Source organism: Brachyistius frenatus, unplaced genomic scaffold (genome assembly GCF_029030835.1).
Source record: "Brachyistius frenatus isolate BFR_SWC_R1_liver_20210118 unplaced genomic scaffold, ASM2903083v1 Contig_13, whole genome shotgun sequence".
NCBI lineage: Eukaryota > Metazoa > Chordata > Actinopteri > Embiotocidae > Brachyistius > Brachyistius frenatus.
Genome location: NW_027210612.1, coordinates 1 through 18,670, shown reverse-complemented (window position 1 = coordinate 18,670; position 18,670 = coordinate 1). Strand labels below are relative to the sequence as shown.

The 18,670-nt window shown below is 37.8% G+C and overlaps 1 protein-coding gene and 1 pseudogene across 1 annotated transcript; both read right to left on the bottom strand.

Moving 5' to 3' along the window:
• Nucleotides 1-1,333: 1,333 nt before the first annotated feature.
• On the bottom strand, nucleotides 1,334-6,675 carry LOC138617495 (pyrokinin-1 receptor-like; annotated as a pseudogene).
• Nucleotides 6,676-8,221: 1,546 nt separating this feature from the next.
• Nucleotides 8,222-18,637, bottom strand: abcc2 (ATP-binding cassette, sub-family C (CFTR/MRP), member 2). The gene is made up of 21 exons (XM_069692610.1): nucleotides 18,504-18,637; nucleotides 18,264-18,410; nucleotides 18,097-18,181; nucleotides 17,930-17,996; nucleotides 17,689-17,815; nucleotides 17,352-17,528; nucleotides 16,951-17,118; nucleotides 16,485-16,668; nucleotides 15,899-16,034; nucleotides 15,662-15,764; nucleotides 15,349-15,568; nucleotides 13,493-13,647; nucleotides 12,767-12,922; nucleotides 12,419-12,618; nucleotides 12,176-12,302; nucleotides 11,956-12,057; nucleotides 11,399-11,542; nucleotides 10,614-10,772; nucleotides 10,364-10,530; nucleotides 10,005-10,199; nucleotides 8,222-8,455 (listed from the first exon to the last, which is right to left on the bottom strand). The coding sequence occupies exons 1-21, from the start codon at nucleotides 18,564-18,566 to the stop codon at nucleotides 8,326-8,328; spliced, it is 3,012 nt and encodes a 1,003-aa protein (XP_069548711.1). The 5' UTR covers nucleotides 18,567-18,637; the 3' UTR covers nucleotides 8,222-8,325.
• Between the last annotated feature and the right edge of the window lie 33 nt (nucleotides 18,638-18,670).

Below are 18,670 nucleotides of genomic sequence, written 5' to 3'. Positions count from 1 at the left end.
TCTCAAAAATTCTAACAAAAACTGGGGGAAAGTAAAATTCTTCCCAGAGAGGCACACACATAATCAATTTCTTGATGCTCGGAATCAATTATTTGCACCGGATAATGAGAAGCACCCATAGACTGCTACTGTTTACGGACATTTTAACACTGTTGCTCATATATTCATCAGGTTTTACAGATAAAGGTCAGCTTGTTATTGCACTTTTAGATGAAGAAAATGGCTGCCAGACTTCTTTTTTTTTATACATGGTTTTAGATTGAAAAGCGAAAATATGAAAAGAAACACATGGAGAGGGGAAACAGTATTTTCTATTCTTGGATATAATTGACTGCAATTCATATTACTAAACTGAGAGGGGGTCAGCAGCCCAAATCCTTTAGCTCTAAATTGTGTCCCTCCTGAGGGGCAACAAAGCTAAGAAATTCTGCAGCTATTTCATAGTGGTGAAGCAAATTGACATCAGTTGTGCATTTACTTTTCATGTCTGCAGCTTTTCTAAATTAGTTGTTGTTGGTAGGCTTAGTTGGTTACATTCAATTCATAATTTATTCTGCTCTTGGTTGTTTTGACAACACGGGATTTTTCCACTCCACTTCCTTTCACTCAACACCACATTGAGATATTTGGCAAAATTAGGTATTTTAATAACACACAAAACACACCAAGATTTAAAAGGATCTGAAATGTAGATCAGAAACATACTCTGTGCCAAAATCTACAGACAAACTGACTCAGTATGTTTAAAAACCTAACCAAGTTAGAATACGGTAAAACACATAACTGTCATTACACTGTCAGCAAACAACACATATGACTCATCCAGGACAGTAACCTACTATTTCACAAGCACTGTGTCAAGCTGATCCAAGGACCAGACAAGAACATGTTCTTTTTAGTCCCAGCATTTTCTCCATTCCTTGTTCTCCTGACTTAAAAATGAATGGATATCTGAAGGTTATATTATCAGCAACACACCTAAATAATAATCTTGAACAAAATGTATTTCAAACAGTATATTAACAACATAGTAATAAATATATTTTGGTCATGCAGAATCACACCTAATATAAGAGTAGAATTTATTCATACATTAAGTCTCCTGGGATGTGTCCTAATAATGTACGTTTCACTGCACTGAACATAATTGTTTTCTATAGCGTGACAAAAAAACTGAAATATCACATAACAGTAAAATACAGGGTAATTCCACCTATTTTCTAGACATGGTAAACATTTTTAGTTTATAAAAAAAAAAATACCTGCTAATTTTTCTGATATCAGCTGGACTCTGGGTAATGAAATCAAAATAAAGAAAGCAAAAAAGGAACAGACAAAAATGACTTTCTGTTTTTACATCCCGTGGTTACAAATTTGTAGAGCATGAAGGAGTAATACACATTATTTAGAGTGCTTTTTGTTGCTGCTCATGTTGAAAGGCGCTTTTATGGCTCTCCCCATCCCTGTGATCAGATTTGTTTGTTAGCGTATTACTCTTTGTCTTCTCTCTTGCTGGTGTGCTTGCTTCTTTGCTCGAGCCTCTCGGCCTCAGCATAATTCCAGTAGCAGCGAGGTCTGAGCCTAGCCAGAGTTCTCCAGCACGCCCTGCGGAATGTGTGGGAAGAAATACAGAACAACAGCGGGTCCAGAGCGCCGTTGATATACCACAGTGGAAGTGACAAGTACGATTTCAGGATGGTGTAGACAACGAGGACTGTGTCGGACCACACAACCGCGTAGACCTGCATCAGCGACGAGGCAATGTCTGGGAAGTTACAAACAAAAAATGCCACTACGACTGCACCTGGAAAAGAAAATGCAGATGTTAATAGCTCACAATGTTTAAATGACCATTAATACTATGTCAATAAAATAAAGGGCATTCATTTGTATGTTTAGTGTAAATCCATGGCATTTCAGACTCAGAAGTCCAATCTGTCTTTGTTGAAGCATTTAATTCAAAACTATGTTTTTGCAGTCAGTGTCTATTAAAATCCAATCATTTTAAATGCCTACTAGACTCTTTTACCAATAATATAATGACAGCTCTTCATGAAAGACTTTGCAGATGCTCACACAAAGACGATTCCAGGTTCAACCACCAAAACACCAACTGCAGTGTTTTGGTGGCTTGGTGAGTTTCTTTACTACTTTGTTGAGTAACTTTTTGCACTTCAAACAATGGCGATTGAAACTGAGTGGATCATGTTGGAGTTGGTGCTATTAAATGTTGAACAGTTACTTTTACTGAAATTACTGCAACGCAGAAAAGAGAGACAACGTCGGAGTAGATGGTATGTACGACCATTGAACCAATTAAGGCAGAAAGAGGGGGGATTTTCTTTGCTTGTCCGACAACTGAAATATGTAAATGACAAAATGTTACCAAGTGGACCAATCATAGTTGCTGCAGTTGACATGTAATTACACTTCTGAAGATGACTGTGTCAGGCTCCGGTGTTGGGTATGCTGCTGCGACACCAACAGACTTAACAAAGTGGTTAAGAAGGCCGGCTCCACAATTGGGTGCCAATTGGACAGTCTGGAAAAGGTGGTGGAGAGGAGGACGCTGAAGAAATTATTATCCATATTGGATAATCCTGACCACCTTCTCCACCACCTGCTGCAGGGACATCAGAGCACTTTCTCCAAAAGACTCCTCCAGCTCCGCTGTCACAAGGACCGATACAGGAGATCATTTCTGCCCGCTGCAATAAGACTATACAATAAATCACCTCTGGCAAAATCCATCACACAACAATAACACCGTTGCACTGTTGGTTGTTTGTTTGTTTAAATCTTTGCACTGTTGTTTAGTTAGTTTAATTTAATATTATTCTATTTTGATTGCGTATATTGTGCATTTTTTAATTTGTATATATCTATAAATGCTGCTGTAGAAAAAAAAATTAATCAAGTATCTATCTATCTATCTATCTATCTATCTATCTATCTATCTATCTATCTATCTATCTATCTATCTATCTATCTATCTATCTATCTATCTATCTATCTATCTATCTATCTATCTATCTATCTATCTATCTATCTATCTATCTATCTATCTATCTATCTATCTATCTATCTATCTCTATAGATTTTACGCTGAAGTATAAACTACACTTAAGTCCTTCATGAGATTCACAGTGCCTATTTTCAAGACATAAACAGGGTTTTGTTATTTTCCATGGCTCACCCATGAGTTGCAGGGCTCTTTTTTCATTTAAAAGTAGCTTTCCATTCTGATGACACTGGATATCTCGTCTCCCTTCTGGATCTGGTCGCGTGAGACCCATGTTTCTCCGTTGACGACCATTTCTTCTCAAATAGAGCAGAATGAGCATATAAAGAGTAAAGATGGAGACCAGCGGGACCTGTGGTTGGAGAGGCATAGGCCTATTGAGTGCCTGTATTATATGGAAATGAGCAAACCCAATCTGTTTAATATCACTCATCTCACCAGGAAGAAAAACCCTGCTCTCAGGAGTAAGGCTCCTTTGTAGATGTGTGCTGGATCCGGCTCTGTCATCTCACACATGGTGGAGACATGAAAGGCATCTTCTTGAGTCTTGGCAGTGTAGTCCAGGATGCAGGCACGTGCCTGGTCATAGACCAGAGCAAATGGCACGGCTGAGACCAGAGAAATAATCCATACTAAAAGAAGACATGGCATTCGATACTTCTTTTGAAAAGAAAGGAGAGAAGGTAGAAAAATCAGTTTGTTAGCTCTTGTACAACAAATATATTTAATATGATTTTTCGGCGGTAAGAAACAACATGAAAATCGCACCACATATATATATAAATAACTGGTTGTGTATGTTTTGCATTTTGTGAAAATAGTGGACCCCAATTTCAGTCTGTAGTTATTTTACCTTTCATTCTGGGACACAAATATAGAGCAAGCAAAAGTGAACTCATATTAAACTTTTTTTCTTTCTTTCTGTATGTTTTTAACATGAAAATGCCCTGGTATTGAATACTTTCCAGTCCTATATACAGTATTTTTTTTTTAATACAGGTCAGTTTGAATTGTTTCTTTGAATAGAAACAACGAATATATTTAATATGATTTTTCGGCGGTAAGAAACAACATGAAAATCGCACCACATAATGACAGCTGTGCTAAAATGGATCAAACATTAATTTTAAACTTTTCCTTTTTTTCCACAGAATGTATGGTGGGGTCACTATATAGGTAGCTCATAAAATGTCACAAAATGTGTCGTATGTTTGTTGTGTTAATACTCAACCTTCAAGCTGGAAACAGACCACATGGTGTGGCAAATGGCTGCATAGCGCTCAGCGGTGAAGGTAACTATAACCCAGCTTGTGGTGGCACAGTACACTTGGCGAACCATGAAGTAGACTTTGCACATTGTTTGGCCCAGCCGCCATGGGTAGCTCTCCCAGTAATACCGATACACAGTTACTGGGATGGTCAACACCTGCATAATGTCTGAGATTTAGAAATTTAAAGAACGAAAAAGACATCATTTAGCAATTTTGGAAGGATAATGTTCCTTGAAGTAAAAGCATTTTACTGTAGATGTGGTATTTTAAAAGAGCTTCTAAAGTCCATGACAGACAATACTGACTTGAAATAATTCAATCAAATTAAAATTTTACTTGCACGTTCCGTCTGCAGGTTTCAATTAAACATTTTTAATTAAAACATGCAGTGCGTAACTTATCTTGCTGGCAAAAACACAAGCTTACGTGATAAGTGCCACTGTAGCCTACTCTGTCTCTACTGTTGTGTTGGCTGTAAAACAGTGGATACATTTCTCTGTGTCACAAAGCTATTGATATTTGGAAAGACTTGGTCGGTGGAAATCTCGGGTGCTCATTGCCCTGTCCAAAGAGCCAGTGCAGGAATGTAATACCTGACGCTAAATTTAAAATGTCTGTTTACTGTTGAAATGTCTGTATGCTGATAGATTTATCTGGCTGTGACAGGTGTCAACCTTGTGTGCACTCATTTGTCAAGGGCTTGAATGCAACAGATGCTAATTTATAAATGAAAGTCCCGGTTTGAATTAAAACTCTACTTTTTATCCCTCTGCGATGGTGATAGCCAATTGTCCATCCATATGTCCATCAGTCCATCCTATGCTTGTGGTCATAATATCTCAAAATTGCTTTTATGAAATTGCCTCTAATTTGGCACAAACATTAACTTGGTCCCAAGGAACAACTGATTCGATATTGATCACAAAGGTCAAGGTCAGAGTGACCTTATATCCTCCCATGCTTATATCTCAGGAACGTCTGAAGTTAATTCCTTCACATTTAGCAAAATGTTCACTTAGACTTAAGAATGAACTGATTAAATTGTGGTGGCCAGTGGCCAAAAGTCAAGGTCATAGTATCCATCCATCTGTCCTATGATTGTGAATACTATATTTTAGGAAAGCCATGAGGGAATTTAAAAAATGTGCTACACACGTTCAATTGGCCTTGAGAATGAAAGGATTTTGAGGGGTCAAAGGTCAATGTGACAGTGACCTCAGTTTTCCTATGCTACTGACCACGAGGAAGACTTTCAGGAATTTTGAATTTATTCAAAATTGGCACAAATATTCACTTGGATTCAATGGGAAACAAATCAATAAAAAAATTTAAAAGGCACAGGTTAAGGTCACTAAGACTTCATATTCATCTACTATTGTAAACTCCATACCTTGGGGACACCTTGAAGGAGCTTCCTCAAATTTCTAGCTTCTTTGCAGCAACGTTTATATTTAAAGCATTGTCTGCTGACATTGCTACAACTCTGTTTTCCTTCAAAGGCTTCACTACATATATGAAATAAGTTTGGACAAACTGAATGTCAGCTTTAACTTGACATACAACTGCAAGGTAGTAATTTTAGTTTATTATTAGGAGTCATTCTGGAGACCATAAAAATGAAAATCTTGGCTTTTCAGTTGCATTTTGTATTTGATGTGTATACTTACATCTTTTTAATTAAAAAAAAAGAGCCAACAAGTTTTAATGTCAAACTTAATCTCATACATATGAAGAGTTATTGTTTAGAGTGAAACTTATTCAATGGATTGGCAATAATTATGTGTACCAGACAAAGTAGGTTTATTAAATTAGAATTTTGGCAGGTATAATGCAATCACTTCTAATGAAATGTAACTTTAACTCAGTGATTACACCTCTGATTGGCAGTCCTGGACATACATACGATGAATAGTAGTACTGCGTACCTGATATAACGAGGCTGAGTAGGTAGAAACGAATGGCACTGACTTTCATATGAGCATCCATTAGGAGGGTGAGTATGCTCACACCATTGAATAAGACCTGCAGAGAATTCAGGGAGAGAATTTAGTGGTTTATAATATGAAAATTGGTATAGTTTGCTGTTCTATATATCATTAACACTCTATGACTAGTATTATTGCTAACTGCTGCTGCTTTACTTTACTTATTTTTTCATCACATTTACAATTCAAAATCCAATAATGAAATTGGCTTGTGTGTCAAGGTTTAGAGTAAATTGAATGTTCATACTCCAAACAAGAAGATGATGCTGTAGAAGATGGTCATGGGGGCAGCAATTGTTAGCGGCTCACTTTTGGTTACACTAATGTCGAGCTGTGGCATCTCACTTGGGCTGACATTACAGCTGAAGAGGAATGAAATCTGGTCTGAGATGTTCATGCTGAGGGAGAAATAAAAAGATGTTACAGAGAAATAGTGTATAAATTCCATAACTGAATTGGACTATGCATAATGGTAATGGGTTTCATTTATTGTATTAAAATATTTACGTTTTCCCTTTTCGAATCAGAGCAGCATTACCGTTCCTTTCCAAGGTATTGCATTAATTTCGAGTGAAGGGCGTCTGTACATACTCTCCTATTTGACAGATGTTTATAAGCAGGTGACCTTTTGATTATTGGCCCTGAGAGAAGAAAAAGGAGTTTTAATTATCCCATGTTTGTACTTTTAGTTGACAAAATATTTTTTTTATATTTACCTTGAAATTACAGAATGAATATCCAAATCCATTAAAATGCATTGTCACAAACTAAATCCTTCAGTTAATAACAGACATATTTGAAGAAAAAGAGGCATAACATTAAAGATAGGTGTACATCCACAGCCATCCTAAATAAAAACATAATTGCATTTTCAGACCAAATTATGCTACCTTTTGTGAACTATTCATTAAAACAATGGCTGTTCAAGACAGTGGGAAACTAACTAAATTAAAATAATCAAAGGACATGCAGACTACTCATTTGCATTTATATGCATCTGTAAAACATATCATTATACTGAAATAGGCAGCTGACAGCTTTGCTAATAGCTGATTAAAATTTGAAATGCACAGCTGCATAATCTGTTGTAACTTCTAAACCTCAAAGTCAAGATGATGTTTGTTTTACAGTAATACTAGTACATTTGAAAATAGTTTATTTGAAAATGTATTAGATAAGTAATGTGGAGACTCACCTTCTTGAGAAGAAAGGCAAAAAACACCTCTTTGGTTGTCTCCCTCTTTCCATCAGTGATTCTCTTAATCCTTCTGCGACTACCGCTCATTCACCATCTCCGTCTCCGTTCCCCCACCTCCCTCTCTCCGTAAATTCACACTCACTCACATACAGAAAGGCACAACATGCTAGAGCGCATTTGTAAAACGTTTTGTTTGCTCTGTGTGTGTCTACACATATATATAATTCTTACAAAATTCTAAAATCAGTAATCAGGCAACCATCAGAGATTGGAAGAAGGTACTTAGGTTCCACAAAATTGCAAATTGTTGTTACTCTGGTTTTTGTAAGATTAAACACAAAGGCTATCACCTCATAATTAGTGGACTTTGGGGGTTCCGGTGGTTCCTTTTCATAGAATCAGACTAACTGAGTTTCCAGTTTTTTTTGTAAATTAAGCTAACCAGCTCCTGCTTGGTGTAGATGTATGTTTACTATACAGACATAATGGGGTCAATCTCCCAGTTAAACTCTTCACTGGAAGGCATTGAGGAGAATTTCCAAAATGTCAAACTATTCTAATACAAACCCAGCCAAACCCGTGTTCAATATGACACAGAGGTTTAAAATTTAAACAAGTTTAAACAACTTCAGTTGACAGTAAAGCAAGTTTTGAGAAAGAATATTTATTGTTCACATATAAAATGTATTTACATACAGAATATGATTTATTTATATTGTTTCCTATAAATACATTACAATTTTTTTTAATCTCAAAACATAGTCTAGCTTTTAAAAGCGGTCTTAAGAAAGGAATTTAAGAAATTGATCCAGCTTTAAAAAAGAAAAGTTTGTTTTGAAAATGTGCAAATTAGAGAGCTGTGATGTATTCTGGTGATATCCCAGCATCTTTTGCCATGGCATAGAAATGGCCTCCTTTATCAAGCAGGTTGCTAGGAGAATCAAATTCCACGATTTTACCAGCGTCGAGGACCATCACTCTGTAGAAAAGGAACACAGTCAGAAATAGTAACCCATTGACTATTGTCGATACTGGCTGATAGAGGAGGATTCCACAGATATAAAAGTGGAGGAGATTATTTTGTCTATATCTGTGCCGTCAAACATGAACAATAAGCCAGCTCATGGATAGAAACAAACAAGAATTGGAGTTGGTGAGTATGGTTATTAATTAAAGGACTTGAACTGAAAAATATTGCTCAAGTGAAAACGCCTTTTTATTATCAAATTGCCCATTCCACTGTGTTGTACAACCTGATGTTCACATTCATCATGTGCTGAATGCATGCAGTTTCAAGCATTATTTCTGATTTTAGCGTGTTTTCAAGACTTAGCATTTTTAGATTTAGAGCACAAAACTTGTTATCAACAAAAAAAAAAAAAGTAGGTTTAATCCAATCTGCATGTGTTGGAGCCTGATAGTGAAACTGTTTTCAGTATATTACCTATAGATATCTAACTGTTGAAGATGAAACGCCGATTTCCAAAATCGCTAGAATACAATCAATGGCCGCCTCTCACTCCCTCTCTTATAATATGGTGCAGCTTTCCAGAGAAGTCACTGGAGACTTTGAAGTCTCGCAGATCTTTTCATGTTTGAATCTCTAGAGGCTGACTTGGACCTCACAGCTGCGGGCATCAAGCATCTGTTACAAACACAGGATGTACCCCAACTGCTGGAGATCCTGACCCATGAAACCTAAAAATAGACTATCCCATTGTTTCCCACAAAAAAAATAAAAATAAACAAAGACAAAAATAATCTATTCAATGACTAGGATTTGGCCAACAATATCTCTGCCCTGCAAGTGCTCAGCATACAGGAAAATTAAGAGCATGTGACAGGAAATGCCGTTTGCTGACGAGATAGTGCTTTCAAGTGCTGTTTTGAAAACCACTGATCTTGGGTGTCCACCCTTGAAAATGAGTGTATACATCTTCTGTGCTGCCAGGCTGAAGATGTGTGTGAAGCATCCACATTTTAGAACTTGTAGCATCTTTGCAGCAACAACTATATTTGAAGCTTTGTATACTATCTCGCCTTATTGGCCAAGCACACATAACACAAGGATTTCATCACAATCCTCTCTTCATATATTATATAAGTCTGGACAGACATTGATATATACTGCAACGTGTCTAGCTGGCAGAGGCATAGCACCGTGAGGTGGTAATTCTAGTCACATAATATGACAAAAGATCTTCGTCATTTTAAGATATTATCATAAAAGTCCGGGTGGTGTGACAGCACAGGAGGGATGACATGACATTTTGAGTTTTTATGTTTTATAATATTTGTTCCATTATGTACGCTGGCAACAAATGAATTCAAACTGACAGGAATTGCCCAAAGTGAACCATCCCAATACTACATCATTTAAAGTGCTATTTAAAAAAAAAAAAAAAAAAAAAAACTCTTGTGGATTTTTCACTATGTACAAAAAAAAAAAAAAACAAGTGTGGAAAAAGACATTTGCTATTAATAGGACTGAAATGAGTGCAAAGACACTCACTGGGACACTAACTCACCTGGAGCTGTCCATGATACTGTGCAGGCGGTGGGCAATGGTGAGGACAGTACAGTGTGAAAACTCTTTGCGGATGGTGTTCTGAATCAGATCGTCAGTCTCCAGGTCAACAGCTGCCGTGGCCTCATCCAGAATTAAGATACGAGATTTCCTCAGCAGTGCTCGAGCCAGACACAGCAGCTGCCTCTGCCCAACACTGGGAAGAGAGTGATGGTGTGTGTTGAAATCTCAAGAGAATTTTTTTTTTGGAGCACATGGAAATAAAAATAAACCACAAATGGACACCCATTAGGAGTTAGAAGTTCCTATTTGCTGTACCTTTCATTTTAAACATTTTTAGAGTCTATGTTTATTACCCACCTGAGGTTCTCTCCCCCTTCTGAAACTTCATGTTGTAATCCTTCCTGAAGCCCGGCGACATAGTCCTTCAAATGAGAGAGCTGCAGTACTCTCCAAATCTCCTCATCACTAAATATGTCAAATGGGTCCAAGTTCATCCTCAGGGTCCCAGAGAACAAAATCGGATCCTATGCGGAGAAGGATGGATAGGTCAGTGTACTATTTAAAAATGAATGTAGTGTCTGGGTTATGGTTTTTATGTTTTTTATACCTGCGGTATGATCGTGAGCCTGTTTCTCAGGTCATGAAGTCCAATTGTGGAGATATCTATATCATCAATGAGGATACGACCTTCAGCAGCCTCAATGATTCTAAACAGGCAGTTTGTAAGACTTGATTTTCCAGCTCCTGTGCGGCCCACAATGCCAATCTGTATGCAGTGAGAGAAAGTAAAGAGGATAAAACACGTTTTCAAAATTACAGTCACCAATCATCTATTTCTGGATTTGTGACATCATAATTGGTTTGGAAACCAACCCTGGCCCAAAGGGAAACTTATTTCAGTGATGTGTCCCATAGTTAAACTTTGAAATTTGAACAATATTTAAATGTTCATAGATTCTGGATTTTTCAATGAGGGAGAAGGCAAAGTTGAAAAAAATAAAACAATAACTATCAGACACAAATTATATTCACAAGAAAATATATTATATAAATACGTGATATGAATCAAGTATTAAAATATAATAAAAACATTTCAATCAACTATTTTATTGCTTGAAATATATGTTGGACATAATTAGCTATGTACACCCTGATAAAACACTATTGATCTTGGGGTTTATCTATATAGCTTGCTAAAATTTTGATTTACACTTAGACTTACACTTAGACAAGCTTTGTCTGCTCTGTCACATACAGTATACAGACAAACACACACACACACACACACACACACACACACACACACACACACACACACACACACACACACACACACACACACACACACACACACACACACACACACACACACACACACACACACACACACACCTTCTCGGTGCTGTCGATGTGACATGTGATCCCATGCAGCACCAGGTCTAATCCAGGTCTGTAACGGACTTTATAGTTTTCAAACTGTAGCCTTCCGGCCTGAGGCCACTTCTCTGGAGGCCGAGTGTCAGTTACCCACTTAGCCTGAAGAAAAAAAAGACAGAGTAGATGTTGTCAAGATGATATGTCTGTCTATTATTGATCTAAGCTAAGAGAGTGCCAAAAAAATACGAAAAGATAAAATGAACACAGTAAAGAGCCAGAAAAACATTAACCAAAAAACTAAATGAAAATGACACCATCTGAAGACACTTTGCAAAGTTCTTATACACCCTCAAGCTAAAAGTCGCAAAGACTTTTAGGTATTCATTTAAAAATTCAAGGAATCAAAGGGGAGTAATGTGCTACTAACCAGCTCGGCAACTAAAGTTCATACCCTATTCATGAAAACAGTGGGAATGTGGAACCATTGTGCAGTCTTTTATAAACAGTACAAATGCGGTCTTGCTCACAAAATGCTTTTCCACTGTATAGAAACAGCTCTCATTTCAACATACCTCGTTCTCAAGCTCGGTGTATTCACTCACTCTCTCCACAGCTACAATATTGGTCTCCAGTTCCGAGGTCATCCTCACCAGCCAGTTGAGGGTCTGAGTCACCTGCACCAACAAGGGAGATAATGATCATTATTCTCATCAACGTAAGTCTTATTGCCATCAATATCATCATTATCTGCCGTGTTTGTGTGAGGACAGTGTGAGTGTATCTGTGACTAACATTAAGGGCGTAGGATATAGACAGCCCGACAAGGCCACTATCCAGAGACTTTCTGGAAATAACAGCAAGCAGAGCAGCAAAAAACACCACCAGATTTCCAAGAAACTCCAGACGGATGGCCAGCCATCTGTGGAGGAAACAAACACACGTAGAAATACACACGCAAACTTAAGGGTGTCATCAATCGTGTTGAATATGTTGAGGATCTATGTTTGAAGGTACACTTGGTCATAAATAGCGAACCTGTTTGACACTATCCACGGGTAGACACTCTTGATGTTTTCATCAATAGTTTTTTCGTTGTGTCTGAGAAACCTCTCTTGATGATTGTAGGCTCTTATCACTGATAGACCAGACACCGTCTCACTAAAGTGAGAGTATATAGGAGAGCGAGACACCGAGTCCAGCCGACGCAGCTGTCTTGAAGTGGCCACGTAGAAGCGCTGTTTAGAGACAAAAAAAAAAAAAAAAAAAAAAATAAAAAAAAAAAAAAATAGTGGAAGGTTAATTTCAATTCTCTTTATAATTGGAAAAAGCCTTCCCACTGTTTTATAGTTTTTATATTGTGCATTTCTTCTTTGTTTAGCTTACCTGTACAAAGTAGTAGATCAAGGCCAGAGGAAGGATGATTATGGTAAAGAAAGGCGTTGCCAGACAGATGACAAAAAGTGTCCCCAGTACGCCGAGCAGACAAAGGAGCCAGGAGCGGAAGGATTGAGGGATAGCTTCATCTATGGTGAAGATGTCCTTCAGGACCAGTGTTAACAAAGTTAGTCTTCATTAAAACTGTGCTTTCAAGTGACCCACAATAGATTAATATAGTATAATCACAATGTGTTCCTCTATTTCTCTTTAACAGCTGTTGGAATGTCAGAGTTCCTGCTGGACATGGACATTTTTAAGTACACCTGAGGACGGGAAAGGGATTCAAAAGTGCTTTTTCTGTACAGGGCTCCATGATAATAAATGCTACAGGCAGAAAAAGGAGCCACTTTGTTTGAGTAGTGAAATTAACTCCACTAAAAATGAATGAAGAAACTTCACAGTCAAGCAGATTGCACTGACATACCCTGGCATCCAGCTGAGATGATATTATGCAGAATATTCCAGGTTACCCTCTCAAAATTACAATTTCAAAAACATTAACAGGTTTTTATTTTTACAAAAGTTTAGAAAAATGACTCATTTTGCAGATTTTTAAAGTGAAAATGAGTCTGTACGACCCCCCCACAGCCAACACACGTTAGTGAGATTTTCTTCAGATGTTAATGTACTTTTATTACATATTATTAGGAAAAAGTGAATGATACACCCTACCTTTGCAAAGCGGTTGACAACTCTTCCAATTGGTGTAGTGTCAAAGAAAACCATGGGCACTCGCAGCATGTTGGTAAACAGGCGTGAATGCAGGATACCAGATGCAGCAACGGCGGCATTGGCCATGAGCATTGTACCAAGGAACACAAAGATGCCTGCAATCAAAGCAGAGAGTTTTTGAGATGTCAATCTACACCAATACAATGTGAAATCCATTTTGGACAAAAGCATAAAAGAGTTGGGAGAAAAAAGCTATATGAATGACTTTTCTCACTTTTCTCGACTTAGAAATAGGAATAGGGTGGGGTTTTTTTTTGTACACATATACTTATGTAAGCTCTGCGTTTCACCAACGTTTTAAATGGTAAAAAAAAAGACAAGTTTGAATTTGTACATTCATAAATTCTGAAAGACCCATTTTGCTTGTACTATACAAATATGACAAATGTTAAGGATTAGAAACAAAATCAAAAATTTATTTTCTAAATAATTACTGCAACGGTGCTGTCTTTTACGCTGAAAAAAACATAGGCACTCACAATAAAGCCTTGAGTGCTCTTGAATTCAAAATGTAATTACCTCTTAGCCAATCACTTACAGTTACTAAAATTGAGCAAATCTATTTGGGTATCCAAATAGAGATGGGAAATCCCTTTTTTTCTATTGTTAAATTACTGACAATGAGTAAAGTAATTTAATTAAGTAATATTAATACTCAGATCCTTAAGATATAAAAAGATAAAATAATATAAATTACATCATCTTAGAAAAAGCCATGAGATAACAATAAGTCTTAAGACATTTCACAGCTCAAGGATCAAACTTCAAGAACCGGTCACCTTCAGTGGGGCCCTGCTGGAGGGTCTCAGGCAGCGCTTAGTGCTCATAGATTTAGCAGATCATAGAAACAAGACTTTAAAAACACCCAGTAAAATCTTAAACTCAATTCTGAAACTAACTAGCAACCAGTGAAAGGCTGGAAGATTGGTGTAACATAGTTGCTTCTCTTAGTACAAGTTAAAAACCTAAAAACAGCATTTGGTATCAACTGCCTTTGGATGTTTCACCTGCTGATACCAGAGAACAGTACTTTGCAAAAATCAAGTCTGAAAGACATAAAAGCATGGATGACCTTTTCTAAGTCTGAAAGGAGTGACCTGACCTCGGTTACTTGTCTCAGTTGGGCAGAGTAGGATTGCAACAGGTTGTGGGGACCTCTTTTAAATCTTTATTGGTTAAGGCACCCAGACTAGGTGAGACATTGTTAATGTTACCAGTGGGAGTAATTCAAATTACATCTGATTTCCAGTTAAGGCAAAATTAGTTTGTCGAGTCTTTTATGCTATCTGTGGTCACAGTGGTATTATATTTCTTCTCGAATCAAATATGTGTCAGTTGTGTATTTCAGCAGCCAGCTTGGTGCAACATCTGATGAGATACTTTTACAAATTAAGCAAGTTATTAAGCAGTAACATCAAACATTCCCACTTTGTAACTAAAAATAATAAGAAACATCTAAAGAATTTAAAGCTTGGCTTCAACATCAGTGCAGTCTCTATAGATGTCCTTATAAAATAAAGAGATCTTATAATATCTAAATACATTATGTAATTTCCCAGTCAAAGTTCATCCTGTCTGTGATTCTGTTGCCGAAGAAAATTATAGTTAAATGGTATGAAAAATTGCTGGACACCAGATTATAGGAAGAGTACAACATTTTGGGAAATAAACGTATTTCCTTTTTTTCCTGAGTTAGAAATCCACAATTCAATTCAGCTTTGAGGAAAATTGACATGAACCTGAAAACATTTTTTTTTTTTTTTTAAAAAGAAGAAAGAATGATAATGTTCAGTTACCCTGAGCCACTCCCAGAACACCGAACACTCCCACCCTGGTGTCCCTCTTCCAGGCAGGGTATGTCATGTTGTAGTACTCCACTGCATCATTGGTCCACTCACTCAGCCACAGGTTCTGACCGATGAAAGCAATGTTCTGGATGAAGTAAATCAGGAAGACTACAACGGAATATCCCCAACCCATGGCTCGCAAGTACTGGAGGTACACTGAGAACTTCACCTGGACATCAGAGAGAGGACACATTTAGGAAAACAGGTTCTCATTTTGAGATGTTAAAAAAAGTATTTATGCAGACCAAAACATATTCATTACATGTCCTGTTTCCATAGTTTCCTTCTCTATTAGCCTCTGGCCTTTCTTTGATTCACCAACATCTTCGGATTTTCTTATAGAACTGTTTTTTCTTAGTCTGACACTAGAAAAACAAAAGAAAAAAATAGATGGAGAAGGACAGCAGGATTAAAAGAATAAAACTTTTTTTTTTTTTTTTTTGTATGATGTGCATTAAGAAACTCAAGGTTGACATCCACCACTTCAGTGTGCTCATACCTGCTGTTACGCTGGCTGCGACGTATACTGCTTTCTCTCTTCAGTGTACTAGAAACCGTGTCTTCCAAAGGAGAATCGGGTTGAGTGTCTACTATGTCAGGGATGAGCTCCAAGTCTGAAGTATCCTGGGAACGATCTGAATAAACATTACACAGAACGTTATGTCTCATAGATAGGCAGAAAAGTAATATATAATGCTTGAAATAATTGTGTGAATAAAACCTATACAAAGTATTGATGAAAATATGAAAAAAGACCTGAAATATTATTCACGTTACATAAAAATCTAAGATGCCAATATGTAAAGTATGTTTCCATTTAAAAAAAAAATGCTATTGATGTATAAATGATTAAATATGACTTGTAAATTAGAGGCCCAGATATGGATCTATGGATACAATTACTCTTCATTTATGCACAAATTGTACTTCACAAGTTATGTCACTGGACATTTCATTGTATACATTTTAATTCTATACATATGCAGAATCAGTTTTTATTCTATAAAATAATTATTTATAAAGAATTGTAATTTGTACAATTTATTGTGTATTACTAATGCAGTGAGAGAAAGGGGTGTAATTACCTGACTCTGATTGGGTCTGATTACTTTGTTCTTTGGCGTATGTGTCTAGAAACTCAGAAAAAGCTCCTCTGCTGGCACGAAGGCTGCTGTACGATCCAATCTCAGAAACTTTTCCATTTACCAACACCACTATTTCATCTACATAAGGCAGGAAGCTTACTCCATGAGTCACCAGGACACGAGTCTGTGCCGACAAAACAATTGCAAATGACTTCAGGCAGTGACAAAGGAAAATATGTTTTACACTCTATTTTATGTGTACTAGTGGGTCAATAGGATGATTGTAAACCCACTATCACATTGTTATTATTCTGTTTAAACATATATGTGTTCAAAACTGTTTGCCACTAATACTAAAGATATACCCTAGTCAACACTTTACTGTGAATTACTATCTTCAAATGATGGTTCTTTGAATTAAAATATTTAATACTGCTCAATACATTAATGTAGGCCCGGCACGAACCTTGTCTTTCAGTATCCCATTGGGTCCAATAACTTTATCAAACAGATGTTTTCCCACATGAGAATCCACAGCAGACAAGGGGTCGTCCAATAAATAAATATCAGCCTGACTGAAAGCTGCTCTGGCCAAGCTCACACGTTGCTTCTGACCCCCTGAGAGGTTGATACCCTGAGGAGAGGAGAGGAGAGGAGAGGAGAGGAGAGGAGAGGAGAGGAGAGGAGAGGAGAGGAGAGGAGAGGAGAGGAGAGGAGAGGAGAGGAGAGGAGAGGAGAGGAGAGTTTTGATCAATAATCAATGTCACAATGATTTTACATACAGCATTCATAGCAACAGTCTACACAGCAACAAAACTCTCATGATTATCATATTTAAATCCTTGAAACCTCAAACACAAAACGTACTTTCTCTCCAATCTCAGTGAGGTCTCCTCCAGGCAGCAGCTCCAGGTCGGGCGTGAGGGCACAGGCCTGTATCACCTCCTGGAACCTCCTTTCCTCGTACGGAGTGCCAAACAAAACGTTATCCCTCAGAGTGGCATTTTGAATCCAGGCTTGCTGTGGCACAAAGGCAACGGAGCCCTGAAGAGAGACACAGTCAGAGTGAGAGGCCGTTCTGTTACGCTGTTAATAATCATCATAATCTCTAATCTTTTGAGTACTATAGACACTGAGTTATTTTGGTTTACACTGTGCACAATGTCACTGTCAGACAGATATAAAGACAGAAAGGAGGTGTTACCATAATGTTTATGAAGCCCTTGGTGCTGTGCATCTCTCCCAGGAGGGCAGATATGAGAGAGGACTTCCCTGAGCCAACAGCTCCCACAACTGCGACTAACCGCCCAGGCTTAATTTCTAAGGACACACTGGTAAACACACACAGAGCAAATATGTTCAATACTGTAAAATACAGTGGGGAAAAGTTTTGCAACCATATCCTGTATGAAAATGTTTAACTTTGTTTAACACAATAAACATACTTTTTCAACAGAGGCTCCCCTTCGCTTTCCCAAGCAAAGGAACCATCACGTATGCTGACAGCAGAGTCTAACAGATGAAAACAGATACATACAATTAACTTCACATTTGCCAATAAACTGGTCAATACTCAGCAGAGGAACACTGCAACTAGTGAAGGTGAACGTACTAAAACTGGGGTCATGGCGCACAATGTCACTGTCAAGGTCTTCCCCTCCCAGAAACTTCTCCAGGCGCTTCCTGGACACGGTTGTCTGAAGTATGAAAGAACAGGTTAAGTGAGTTTCCCTATAAGTTTGATGTGTGTGCATGCCCCATGTATAGGCTGTTCCTTACTTGCACCATGGCAGCAATGAGCATGGGCAGCATGGCCAGGGGAAACCGGAGGATGTTGAAGAGAGAGATGGAAGTGAAAGCTTTCTCAGCAGTTAACACGTTGTTTGGGCTCACAGCTACAAACACTGCAAATGTGGCCAGAGAAACCTGTGGGGAAAAAAAGACAGTGTGAAGAAAAAAAGACCATCCTTGACCAGCTGTTTCTGGTCCCTTTGTGAAAAGCTTCTTTACAGGACTCACCAGAGATGGGGCGCAGCTGAAGATGAAGGTAGAGACAGATGTCAGGTAGGCAAACTTCTTCATGACTTTCAGTTCTTGCCCCCTAATACCTTCCACCTGTGCCAGGAAGGATGGCTCCCATGCATACAGCTTCAGAATCTGGTGGGAGACGAAAGACAATTGTGGAA